We start from the raw sequence: 14,549 nt of genomic DNA on the forward strand, positions 1-14,549 counted from the left end.
ATCCCAGATTAGTATATGGGGACCACACAAGCTAATTTTGGACCACACTTTCCCAACATGTGTGGTTTTCCCAGATCCTTGCTTATCATATGTAGGAAAGCAGATCATATTACTTTCACCTTAAATTTTAACTTCAAAGGCAAGAAATACTACAAAGAACTGTTGTGTGGCAATGCACCAGTAGGCGTAATTTTCTTGAGAATGTATACAATCATCAAATAGAAACAATTTAATTCATGACTTAGCACAATTTAAGTAAATTGTGCTAAGTCATGCCCAATTTCCAAAGTACAGGGGTTACAAACATGGAACATACCTGATATTATGGACACTTGAGACAGAAAAAAAGATGTTATATATAAATAAAGGCAAAAGACACCCTGAATTTCAAACATTCTATTACAAGTACACACATTTAAAACTTGTTAAAATGTTTACGGCTATATATAAAGGACAAAGTAGAAATGCAAAGTATATGAAATCAAGTATGCATTAATGGCTGCATCTGTCACAATGGGTTGTTTGGCTCAGACAGAAGGTGTTTACCAGAATGTGGAAAGAAAAGTAAATCAAGCGCCTATGGCTTATTTTGTTACTCAGTATTTATGCGACCAAAAAATCATTCAAGTCTGTAAAAAGTGTGCAGGTGAACTTAGTCGATTTCTATTTGGAACAAATTAGTTGTAGTAATCAATAACTTTTGAGAGATAAAAATCTTAAACAATCAAGACAACTGAAAGATGACAAAGCTGAATTAAGTGCAAGATAGCTTTATCTTGAGATTTCAAAGTGAAATAAGCTCAGTTATTACAACTCAGGTGCATTCTAATAGTTACAAAGTGACAGAAGCTGCAGACAACATTTAATTTCAGGTGCATTCTGGGAGTTTTAATACCATGGGCGAGGGGTGTGACGGGCCACGCACCAGTGGCTATTTCGCCGGGAACACTGCTTCTCGCGTAGAATGTGGAGTTACCTTCATGGACGCGCACAGAGTGCCCACGCGGGCGCAAACCCCGACTGCTGTCCAGGGTCTCCTCCAGGGTCTCATTAGGGGCAATGAACTCTCGCACCAGCTGACAAGATAAAACAGGGGCAATAAATTCTTCGACAGCTGACAAGATCAAACAGGGGAAATTAACTATTGCACCAGCTGACAAGATATAAACAGGGGCAATGAACTCTCGCACCAGCTGACAAGATATAAACAGGGGCAATGAACTCTTGCACCAGCTGACAAGAAATAAACAGGGGCTATGAACTCTCGCATAAGCTGACAAGATATAAACAGGGGCAATGAACTCTCGCACCAGCTGACAAGATAAAACAGGGGAAATTAACTCTTGCACCAGCTGACAAAATAAAACAGGGGTAATTAACTCTCACACCAGCTGACACGATAAAACTGGGGTAATTAACTCTTGCACCAGCTGACAAGATACAAAATCACATAAGCTGACAAGATATAAACAGGGGCAATGAACTCTCGCATAAGCTGACAAGATATAAACAGGGGCAATGAACTCTCGCATCAGCTGACAAGATATAAACAGGGGCAATGAACTCTTGCACCAGCTGACAAGATATAAACAGGGGCAATGAACTCTCGCATCAACTGACAAGATGTAAACAGAGGCAATGAACTCTCGCACCAGCTGACAAGATATAAACAGGGGCAATGAACTCTCGCACTAGCTGACAAGATATAAACAGGGGTAATGAACTCTCACATAAGCTGACAAGATATAAACAGGGACAATGAACTCTCACATCAGCTGATAAGATATAAACAAGGGAAATGAACTATCGCATAAGCTGACAAGATATAAACAGGGGCAATGAACTCAAACATCAGCTGATAAGATATAAACAGGGGCAATGAACTCTTGCATCAGCTGACAATATATAAACAGGGGCAATGAACTCTTTCACCATATGGCAAGATATAAACAGGGGCAATGAACTCTCGCATCAGCGGACAATAAATAAACAGGGTCTTATCTTCACAACAATCTGTACCAGTAGTTACTTTTTAATGTTGGTAATGTAGGTTAATGACAAAAAAACTTGATCCTGAAGTAAAAGATGAGCACATGATAACAAGGAAATTAACAAGAGCACCACATAACGGGTGCCAACGCTCGGCTGCGGGTGCGGTTTTAAATAAATGAAAGCTAGTCAGAATAATTTTTTTTAGAGGTTGCAGTGACCTTGACCTTTGACCTAGTGTAGAACTCATCAAGGTGCAGCTACATGTGAAGTTTCAATGTTGTAGGTGAAAGCACATTCATTTTAGAACCAATTTTCAAAAGGTTAACAAAATGTTAAGGTTTTAGCACGACGAGGACAGCGGATGACACGACGAGCTGGCTATGACAATACCTTGATTTTCTCTGAAAACAGCGGAGGTAATAAAATTAATGAAATTCAATTTTATTTCATGCTATGTGGTGACTAAGTAGAGTATAAGAGTGAATGTTTTAGCACGACGCCGACGACACGACGAGCTGGCTATGACAATACCTCAAGTTTTCTCTGAAAACAGCCAAGCTAATAAAATGAATGAAATTCAATTTTATTTCATGCTATGTGGTGACTTAGTAGAGTATAAGAGTGAATGATAACCTAATCATTTCACTCTAGTAAATTGTGTGCCTTTTTTCAGTATTCTTGTTAAAAGAGCATGACATAAAAATATCATTTATTGATTTGATTCAGAGATCATATTTTTAATTCATTTGTGATCATATCAAAACACAAGTGGTGATATGAAAATAGAAAATGATAATACAATATTAAACTGAAATCAATGAATATCCTCTGTTTCATACATTTTGTTTGTTATTGTTATGTTTCCATGAAAACCTCACAATTGAAAAAAACACACTAAATTGTGACTTTTTAAGTAATATATCATGGCAGTTATAAATCATATCGGAGCCGTAAGTTTTAGATTTGTAATGGAGTTACACTACACACTCCAATATTCATAAAGCTGTTTATTTCATGCATCTTATTTTAATGTATTCCTAAGTTGACATTAACCAAGGCAAGAATTATATTGATAATCATTTCAGTTCATAACAACATTTCCTTTCAGTACAAGAACAATTATAGCCTTATTCTGCAAAAACTGGGTTAAATGCATGCGGGGTAAAGAGTCATCCTAGATTAGTTTGTGCAGTGCCCTAAGGCTAATCAGAGACAAAACTTTCCAACTAAACTGGATTTTGGTAATGAAAACTCCTCGAATTTTTTTTTAAATAAAAGTGGAAAGTTGTCCCTTAATCTGGGACAACAAGTTACACACACGCATTAAGCCCATTGTTCCCAGAACGAGGCTCACTATAACTCCTGTTTACCATTCTTGGTGACTCTGATGTGTGGTCCTCTGGGCCCGTCTCTGTCTCTCCATGGAATATAATCTCTGCCAGCTGACGGACCAAGGGGGCATGGCGGATAATCAGAAACACCTGGACAAGAATACACACGTTATCTAGAGCTAGTGACAAATATCAATAGATGCTGCATGTGGTATGCACCAATGGTAATTATCGTGTAACAGATATTCAAGTGAAGAAATAGGCATAACATCAACAATTAACATTGGAGTAAAAAGTGTAGGAAAACTTTGGTCATTTTCAGCTCTTTGGAATGACGGACCAGACAGGTAGAAAATCAGCTCCCTGATGAATTCTTTATATGGAGCAGTTATTGAGGGATATAAGGATAAACAAAATGAGCGACAAAAGACAAACTGTGAGACACAACACCAGTGCTCCACCTAGGCCTAAATGGAAGGGTGCCCCACCATGCCCTTCTGAGGCCCCGCCCTTCCCTTTTATCTATTTATTTTTTTATTTTTTTTGGACATATGATCATTTATAAATCTCTTATTTCATTGTAATTAATTTATTCTTCTTCATTGTAGACATTTTATTTGAATGGTTTATAATAATGGAAATAATATATTCTAACAATAATTAATAACATATAAATTAATATGCACCAGGGAGCATTCGAGATACACCTGCGCGCTCGTAAGTGCCCTTTTGATAAAATACTGCGCGTCGAAAGTGCCCTTTTAACAAAATAGCCCCCCATTGCCCTTTTCACATCCTAGCTGGAGCACTGAATCAATATAGTCAGGACTTTGTACACATTTATGTATAGAAAGGTAAAGTTGCGCAATCAAAATGCTGTCTTTGTACCTCTTTATGGAAATTACAATCGCCAATATTAATTTGAATTCCTGCATACAAATATAAACTTCTTACCAAAACTAACTTAGACACATCTTTTTAATTTTATCCATCATCAGAGATTTATTATTTTAAAGACAAAATAAATGAATAAAGCTAAATTGAATTTTAATCTTACTAACCTGTGATAGCAAGAACAGTGATACCACTGAACTGACAAACTTCCTTCCTCGCTGAAAATAAAACGATAAAGAATTGCATAATTTGTTACAGTGCATGTTTAGCTTATAAACAATAAAGATATTAAATGATATTTAACATTTAAGTAAGTAATATTCTGTGACATGTTAATAACCTGGGATATAAATTCCCAACTCTAGAAGCTTTTCTGTTGGGGGCTCTCATTTCATCAGTAAATTGCTCCTTTAGCGAATAAAACATTTTTGTTTCTCCAGAAATTCCATCAACCAATTATAGAATATATTGCTTCAAATTTCTTTCTAAATTAACAATCACTTAATCATTTTCACGTGTTCTTTTAACATTTATATTGATGTCATCAACATTGCTTTTATTATTTTTTTCTGAAACGTATATTGTCAGAGGGTCCAAGAAAGCCCATGTTGTTAACAAAAGTTGGCAAATGAAGTTAAATATTTGGTCTTAAAGTGGGCATGCTTAATAAATACATTCAAACACTCCTTTTCAATCAAACTTAAATCTACAATTGTCCATAGTATTAAATAAGTATTAAAAAACAAAGTTGTTATTATATTACAGTAAACATTGTAGATTATTAGGTTTTAATAATAGGTTACAGCAACTACTTCATAAAAAAAGGACAAGAATGTCAATTTTATTTAGAGTACTAATAAAAATGTCAGATTAATGAATTGTTTTTTTATTTTTACTAACAGCAAAATGTTTTTTCTGTTTGCTAACTTTTTTGCTTTCAGCCATTTCCTGTTTCTGCACCACTTTAAAAAATTACAAATCCTATTTTAATAGGCTTACATAAGTAAACGTTACAAGACTGTTTAAGTTTAAAAAAGTAGCATAAACATGGCAACATCGGAATTGACCTTAAGAGTCGACCTCAGTGCATTACGAAAGATATGTTTGTTGAAGTGACCATTTGAGAAAGAGGTGAAGTGCAAATGCAGCAAAATTGTGAATAAATCATCACTCTTCCAGTACAACCTGAGTGTGTTGCATACCAAACAACCTGAGTGTGTTGCATACCACACAACCTGAGTGTGTTGCATACCACACAACCTGAGTGTGTTGCATACCACAGATTTGAGACAGCAGGCTCTGACCAGTACCTGTCTAAGATCGTGCCTTTTCCTCTTGGTCAGTGAGTACACATACAGCGGAATGAGCAGGCGGTTGAGTAACTGGTCTGACAACACGTCGTTCAGGGTGTCGATGTTGATCATGAGGATGTCATTGACGTAGTGTAGGTGGTCCAAATGTTCCGCGACCAGCGTCTCCAGGCGCCCTCGATTTTGGTGGCTGAAAAGATACCGCATTTTTGCATTTGAGCCGTGCTCTGTGAAAAAGAGATGTAATGCACGTTCGTAAAGTGCCGTCCCAGATTAGCCTGCACAGTCCACACAGGCTTATCAGGGACGACACTTTCCGTTTTAATGATATTTTTAATTTTAAAGGTTGAAGATTTGCATTGATATCTTGATCAAACTTGAACTGCACCTGCTGTTCCTAAACTGCATGCTGTTTTGTCAAGGTCTTCGGCCATATAGTCTTAAGAACTTGTTTCCCAAGATGGCAAGCCTCTTACCTATGAAGTTTCTAGATAACTCAAATTAAAGTCAATATGCCCTTAACAAAGTGTCATCATAAGTATTTTTTATAAGTTATCAAATTGTGAAAAAAGCACCTAACTAAAATAACTGATAAGAGCTCTTTCTTGATAAATTAAGTGGTAAAGATACAGCTTGTCTGGAAAAAGCCACAGGAATCGCTTTTTTTTCCAAATAAATATTTCCGATATTAGAGTAAAATATCATCATCTACGCAACAAAAAAGCTCCAGCAAAAAGAAACAATGAAGATAACAACCACATGTACTCACTCAATATCGTTCCTGACACAGATGTCCAGATTAAGGATATGGTTTCCCACAAACCAGACAAGGTTAGAGAAGTACGGGGCCGCTGTCCGGTCTCGAATATACCGCAGCATCGCCACATCCTGGACTGAATTCAACACATAGAGAACCAATCTCAATATTCAAATACATGTAGTAACGGACAAGAAATCAAGCGTCAGAATAATTTCCAGATGAGGTCGAACAACCTGAAACTAGTATACCCGCCCCCCCCCCCCCCCCTCCCACTAACAACTTTATTTGGCAGGAGGCATAAACAATTTGTTGGGGAAAAACATACTCTCTGAGACTGGAAGGTGTTGAATTTGGGCCCAAAATAAACAACAATGCACAATAATAAAACGTTAAGCATATATAATTTCATCAATTAATTTAATTCATTAAAAACAAAAAATCCTGCTCTTGTCAAAATTAATTAATTCACATTGGATAGGTACCTTTGTAAACGTTGAGCGTGATTGTTCTGACAGCAATTCTCACCATTCCCTCGGAGTGGTTGAAGAACTTGATGGCTTCTGTATACAGGGCAAAGTCGTTGGTGTGCTGATATAACCAAATAGTGCTGTATTGGCCATATAATCAAATTACAAACTCGAAGAAAAAGTTCCAACAATTGTAAAAATTCTCATGGGTACTAATCTGTCACAGAACACATTATCAAGTGAAACAAACTATCAGAGAAACACATGATAATTGACGCCCAACTATTTGTGGCCATGTTCTTTTTTAACTCCATAGCTGATGGAGAATATAATCTACATGCCCTCAATAAACAAGAGGGCAATGATGGCCCTGTATCGCTCCACTGCTGAAAAAAGGCTGAAACAAATATTCTCTGCATGTGCAAATACTTAAATATAGGCCCTATTTAAGCACATGTACACTTTTGTGACCCCCTGGGCTTGGTCAAATTTTTGTAGATATGAACATATATAATGTTCAATTGTGTGACCCGCGGGTCAGTGTCAAATTTGACCCAAAGGGCATAATTTGAACAAACTTGGTAGAGGACTATAAGGTGTTACTGCATACCATAGTCTGAATGGTTATCGACAAAAAGATTTTTTTAAAGATTTCACAAAATAGGCGCTTTATAAGCGTTTATTCAATTTTGTGACCCCCCAGGGCAGGGTCAAAGTTGACCACAGAGGCATTATTTGAACAAATTTGGTAGAGGTTTTTTTGATGTCACTACATACCAAATTTGGTAGCCCAAGGCCCAATGTTATGGACAGAAGATTTTTAAAGTTTACACAAAATAGGTCTCATATAAGCATATGTTCAGTTTTGTGACCCCTCGGGCAGGGTCAAATTTGACCCAAGGGGCATAATTTGAACAAACTTGGTAGAGAACTATTAGATGTCAATACATACCACATTTGGTAGCCCTATGCCTTATGGTTAAGGACAAAAAGATTTTTAAGTTTTCACAAAATAGGCACTATATAAGCATATAATCGATTTTGTGGCCCCCAGGACAGGGTCAAATTTGACTCCTGGGGCATAAATTTGAACAAACTAAGTGGAGGACTTTACAATGTCACTACTATGACGTACCATTTGGTCAAAAGTCAACAAGACCTACTAGGTAAAGAGAGCATTGTACGTCGACGTACAATATGTAAATCGACGTACATTATTTTGTACTTCGAAGTACAAAATTGTACGTCGACGTACAATTTTTACCGAACCTTGAGTGTTAGCCAATCACAAGACCCCTATTTGTTGCTATTATCGCATGTTAAACATTCACTGCGATATTTTCAGACTCTTTATACGATTTTTATTTCAAAATTTGATTCCATATTATTTGGCCTATGCATTCTAAACAATCGTGATACCACAATAAAACAGCGGAAGTCTACACTGTGTATTAGCAACCTGCTGTAGTGATCCCTATTCCTTTGAGCGTCAAGTTATGACATATAGATCAGACATCAGCCGGCTGTCTAATAGAGTGTATAATATTTATTACACAAACCAATTTTAGAATAAATACCGTCAAGTAGATACTTATTTTTAATTCTTTTTTTTTCAATTTTGATATATTTATTCATTTTGTCCTCAATTAAAAAAGAGATTTTAAACATTTATTATGAATAAATCAGAAGGAAAAGCGGCTCAAGAGACGAGTGTTTTGATTGGCTGTTCAGAAAATTTGTACTTCGACGTACAAAAATGTACGTCGACGTACAAATTGTACTTTGACGTACAAATATATACGTCGAAGTGTATTTCATATTTGTACGTCGAGTCTTGTTGACTTTCAACCCAAATGGTACGCCATACACTACATACCAAATTGTGTAGCCCTAGGCCTAATGGTTATGGACAAGACATTTTTTAAAGTTTTCACAAAATAGGCATTATATAAGCATATGTTCAATTTTGTGACCCCCGGGGCAGGTTCAAATTTGACCACAGGGATAAAATTTGAAGAAATTTGGTAGAGGACTATAAGATGTCACTACATACCAAATTTGATAGCCCTAGGCTGGATGGTTAGGGACAAGAAGATTTTTGAAGTTTTCACAAAATAGGCCTTATATAAGGCCTTATATATCTTATATATATACAGGAATATGTTCAATTTTGTGATCCCCCGGGGCAGGGTCAAATTTGACCAAACTTGGTAGAGAACTATAAGATTTTAATACATACCAAATTTGGTAGCCCTAGGCCCCATGTTTATTGACAATTAGATTTTTAAAGTTTTCACAAAGTAGGCCTTATATAAGCGTATGTTCAATTTTGTGACCCCCAAGGGCAGGGTCAAATTTATCCCAGGGGCATAATTTGAACAAACTACAGACTGTAGTGACATGTAATAATTCTCTTCTTAGTTTGTTCAAATTATCAGTAGAATTGCAATAACTTGAGCTGGCGATTTCTCGAAAACTGGCAATTACTCGAGCATTAAAGAAAGTCCTTAGCATTTTCCTTTAATGTCTATATAAAAATACCCGCGATAACTCAAACATGCGATTTTCGATAACTCGAGGTCGTGTGCCGGTCCCTGAAAGGCATTTCACACCTAATTAACTGGCAATTATTCGAGAACGCTTTCTCGTCTGGTCGGTGCTAAAAATATTCGAGTTGTGAAAACAGCGCAATCAAGCAGACAAAAGATGCTCGATTAGGTGTGAAGGTAATTACAGTTTGAGAAACACTGCAAATTGTCATCCTTTGAGAAGCAGATCAAAGCTACACAGTTTTAATGATAATTATATTATTACCAGCAATTGATAATTATCGCGAAACGTCTTCCGCCATCAGTTCCGAGAAGCTAATAGGTTGCGACAATCTTCAATCCTTGACTTTGCGCAACATAAGTCTGACTAATGTACATAAAATGCAAAGTGTGTAGTGATTATGTTGTTTTTAGTGTGTTTTTTTCATGCGCATGTCCGTACCTTGTGTGCTTTTTAAAAATAATTATGCTACATGTACAGTGAATATTGATGAGATATTTTTGATTATATATATGTTTTGTGTGCATGTTGAAATAATTAAATGAATTTACGATTATCTTAATTGTTTTGTTTATTATACTGTAACCTAAAGCGATTTTTACAAAGACTTTTCTTTCTCTAGCACCGTCTTAAATGTAAATAAAGCGTTTGCGGTCAGAATTTAGCATTATCAACCGAGACAGTGAAAACAAATAATACCATGGATTACTCGAAACCTGCGATTACTCGAGCATCGATGTCGGTCCCGTGCTTCCTCGAGTTATTGCAGTTTTACTGTACATACCAAATTTGGTAGCCCTATGCTATACGGTTATGGACAGAAGTTTTCACACAATAGGCCTTATATAAGCATATGTTCAATTTTGTGACCCTTGGGGCAGGGTCAAACTTGACCCCAGAGGCATAATTTGAACAAACTTGGTAGAGGACTATAAGATGTCACTACATACCAAATTTGGTAGCCCTAGGCCCAATGTTTATGGACAAAAATATTTTTAAAGTTTTCAAAAAATAAGACCATTATAAGCATATATTCAATTTTGTGACCCCCAGGGCAGTTTCAAATTTGACCCCAGGGGCATAATTTGAACAAACTAAGAAGAGAATTATTACATGTCACTACATATTTGGTAGCCCTATGCCATACAGTTATTGACAAGTAGATTTATAAAGTTTTCACAAAATAGGCCTTATATAAGCATATGTTCAATTTTGTGACCCTCAGGGCAGGGTCAAACTTGACCCCAGGGGCATAATTTGAAAAAACTTGGTAGAGGACTATAAGATGTCACTACATACCAAATTTGGTAGCCCTAGGCCCAATGGCTATGGACAAGAATATTTTGAAAGTTTTCACAAAATAGACCCTATATAAGCATATGTTCAATTTTGTGACCCCTGGGGCAGGGTCAAATTAGACCCTAGAGGCATAATTTGAAGAAATTTGGTAGAGGACTATTAGATGTCTCTACAAACCAAACTTGATAGCCCTAGGCCCAATGGTTATGGACAAGAAGATTTTGAAAGTTTTCACAAAATAGGCCTTATATAAGCATATGTTCAATTTTGTGACCCCCGGGGCAGGGTCAAATTTGACCCCAGGGGCATAATTTGAAGAAATTTGGTAGAGGACTTTTAGATGTCTCTCCAAACTAAATTTGATAGACCTAGGCCCAATGGTTATAGATGAGAAAATTTTGAAAGTTTTCACAAAATAGGCCTTATATAAGCATATTTTCAATTTTGTGACCCCCGGGGCAGGGTCAAATTTGACCCCCGGGGCATAATTTGAAAAAACTTGGTAGAGGACAATTAGATGTCTCTATATACCAAATTTGATAGCCCTAGGCCCAATGGTTATGGACGAGAAGATTTTGAAAGTTTTCACAAAATAGGCATTATATAAGCATATGTTCAATTTCGTGACCCCCGGGGCAAGGTCAAATTTGACCCCAGGGGCATAATTTGAAGAAATTTGGTAGAGGACTATTAGATGTCTCTACATACCAAATTTGATAGCCCTAGGCCCAATGGTTATGGACTGGAAAATTTTGAAAGTTTTCACAAAATAGGCCTTATATAAGCATATGTTCAATTTTGTAACCCCCGGGGCAGAGTCAAATTTGACCCCAGGGGCATAATTTGAAGAAATTTGGTATAGGACTATAAGATGTCTCTACATGCCAAATTTGATAGCCCTAGGCCCAATGGTTCTGGAGGAGAATATTTTGAAAGTTTTCACAAAATAGGCCTTATATAAGCAAATTTTCATTTTTGTGACCCCCCGAGCAGGGTCAAATTTGACCCCAGGGGCATAATTTGAACAAATAAAAGAGGTTCACCCCAGGAACGTTCCTGAGAAATTTCATCAGAATTTGACCAGTAGTTTAGGAGAAGATGTTTTAAGGAAAAGGTAAGGCACGCACGCACGACGACGGACTAAGGACCATGACATAAGCCCCGATGGCCTCAGGCCAGTGGAGCTAAAAACTTCAATTAATTTATTCCACTAAAATGAAACTTACTCCTACAAATTGTTTTCCCTGTATCAGTACAGCATTGATCCCTTATCTAGTTTTGTTCACAATAGCAGATTGAGAGGTGTTTAGATTGAAAGTAGGAAATTTGGTAAACACATCTGTTTCAGAAAGTTTAAATCACAATTCATTGGAAATTCATTTTAAAATCATTTTCATTTAAATACAAACAAGTATAATCATTTTGAGGGTTAGGTAATTAAAATTTCTGAAATCTGCAAGATAACCATGTTAAGCTTTATGTTAATGTAATATATATTTTAAATGAGCTACATGAGTGCAATGAGTAACGAGGGACAAAATTGTCACAAAACCAGTTTTTTTATTTGAAACATGAGCTGTGTTCGAGAAACACAATGCCCATTACTGCGCCGCTTTGAAGCCATATATTTCACCTTTGACCTTGAAGGATGACCTTGACCTTTCACTACTCAAAATGTGCAGCTCCATGAGATAGGCATGCATGCCAAATATGGAGTTGCTATCTTCAATATTGCAAAATTTGACCTTTGACCTTGAAGGATGACCTTGACCTTTCACCACTCAAAAGGTGCAGTTCCATGAGATACGCATGCATGCAAAATATCGAGTTGCTATCTTTAATATTGCAAAATTTGACCTTTGACCTTGAAGGATGACCTTGACCTTTCAACACTCAAAATGTGCAGCTCCATGAGATACACATGCATGCCAAATATAAAGTTGCTATTTTCAATATTGCAAAATTTTGACCTGTGACCTTGACAGATGACCTTGACTGACCTTTCACCACTCAAAATGTGCAGCTCCATGTGATACGCATGCATGCCAAATAAAAAGTTGATATCTTCAATATTGCAAAATTTGACCTTTGACCTTGAAAGATGACCTTGACCTTTTACAACTCAAAATGTGCAGCTCCATAAGATACGCATGCATGCCAAATACCAAGTTGATATCTTCAATATTGCAAAATTTGACCTTTGACCTTGAAAGATGACCTTGACCTTTTACCACTCAAAATGTGCAGCTCCATGAGATACGCATGCATGCAAAATATTGAGTTGCTATGTTCAATATTGCAAAATTTGACCATGAAGGATGACCTTGACCTTTCACCACTCAAAATGTGCAGCTCAATGAGATATGCATGAATGCCAAATATCAAGTTGCTATCTTCAATATTGCAAAATTTGACCTTTGACCTTGCAGGATGACCTTGACCTTTCACCACTCAAAATGTGCAGCTCCATGAGATACACATGCATGCTAAATATCAAGTTACTATCTTCAATATTGTAAAATTTGACCTTGACCATTCACCTTGAAGGATGACCTTGACCTTAACCTTTCACCACTCAAAATGTGCAGCTCCATGAGATACACATGCATGCCAAATATCAAGTTGCTATCTTCAATATTGCAAAAGTTATGGGCAATGTTAAAGTTTTAAGACGGGCGGACGGACGGACAATCAGACAGACTGACTGACGAACAGACAGACTGACTGACGAACAGACAGACGGACAGATAAAAAACTATATGCCACCCTTCACGGGCAAAAAAAATTAGTGAAAGTTAAAGTTTTCGGACGGACGGACAGATGCCATATATTTGACTTTTGACCTTGAAGGATGACCTTGACCTTTCACCTTTCAAAATGTGCAGCTCCATGAGATACACATGCATGACAAATATCAAAATACTGTCTTCAATATTGAAAAAGTGGTGGCCAATGTTAAAGTTTTCTGACAGACAGACAGACGCCATATATTTGAAATTATACCTTGAAGGATGACATTGACCTTCACATTTCACTACTCAAAATGTGCAGCTCTATGAGATACACATGCATGCAAAATTTAAAATTGCTATCTTAAATAATGAAAAAGTTATGGCCAATGTTAAAGTTTTCGGACATACAGACGCCATATATTTGACATTTGACCTTGAAGAATGACCTTGACCTTCACCTTTCACCACTCAAAATGTTCAGCTCCATGAGATACACATGCATGCCAAATATCAAGTTGCTATATTGAATATTGAAAAAGTTACGGCCAATGTTAAAATTTTCGGACGGACGGACAGACGCCATATATTTGACATTTGACCTTGAAGGATGACCTTGACCTTCACCTTTCACCACTCAAAATGTGCAGCTCCATGAGATGCACATGTATGCCAAATATCAATTTGCTATGTTCAATATTGAAAAAGTTATGGCCATTAAAGTTTTCGGACGGACGGACAAACTGACACACTGACTGACTGACTGACGGACAGTTCAACTGCTATATGCCACCCTACCGATGGCATAAAAGTCTGATAAAGAAAGACAACTCAAACTGCACTGATTGTTTATAATTAACACCCTTTGTTTCAAAATAAATCTATTTTAGTCGTGGCAACCTTGACCTTGGAGATATTGACGTAATTCTTTCGTGCGACACACTGTCCAATGATGGTGAACAAATGTGCCAAATTATTTTAAAATCTCATAATGAATGACATAGTTTTGGCCCGGTCAAGCTCATTTATGGCCATTTTCGACCTTTGAACTCAAAGTGTGACCTTGAGCTTAGATATATCGACGTTATTCTTTCGCGCAACACACCTTCTAATGGTGGTGAACCAATGTGCCAAATGATTTTAAAATATCACAATGAATGACAAAGTAATGGCCCGGACAAGCTTGTTCCGCCCGCCCGCCCGAACACCCACCAGCC

General features: G+C 37.0%; 1 protein-coding gene across 6 annotated transcripts in view; it reads right to left on the bottom strand.

Annotated features, from left to right (window-relative positions):
• LOC127866891 (protein CLEC16A-like) overlaps positions 1-14,549 on the bottom strand; it is an 85,366-nt gene that overhangs the window by 58,090 nt on the left and 12,727 nt on the right. For 2 of the 6 annotated variants that reach the window (XM_052407730.1, XM_052407731.1), the window contains exons 6-12: positions 6,770-6,875; positions 6,297-6,420; positions 5,528-5,717; positions 4,385-4,435; positions 3,363-3,473; positions 896-1,076; positions 317-331 (exon numbers count right to left, since the gene is read on the bottom strand). In XM_052407730.1, the coding sequence (XP_052263690.1) occupies positions 317-331; positions 896-1,076; positions 3,363-3,473; positions 4,385-4,435; positions 5,528-5,717; positions 6,297-6,420; positions 6,770-6,875 (778 nt within the window). The remainder of the gene's footprint in view (positions 1-316; positions 332-895; positions 1,077-3,362; positions 3,474-4,384; positions 4,436-5,527; positions 5,718-6,296; positions 6,421-6,769; positions 6,876-14,549) is intronic. The other 4 variants (XM_052407734.1, XM_052407735.1, XM_052407733.1 and 1 more) reach the window with 4 other exon arrangements.

Source organism: Dreissena polymorpha, chromosome 2, assembly GCF_020536995.1.
Source record: "Dreissena polymorpha isolate Duluth1 chromosome 2, UMN_Dpol_1.0, whole genome shotgun sequence".
NCBI lineage: Eukaryota > Metazoa > Mollusca > Bivalvia > Myida > Dreissenidae > Dreissena > Dreissena polymorpha.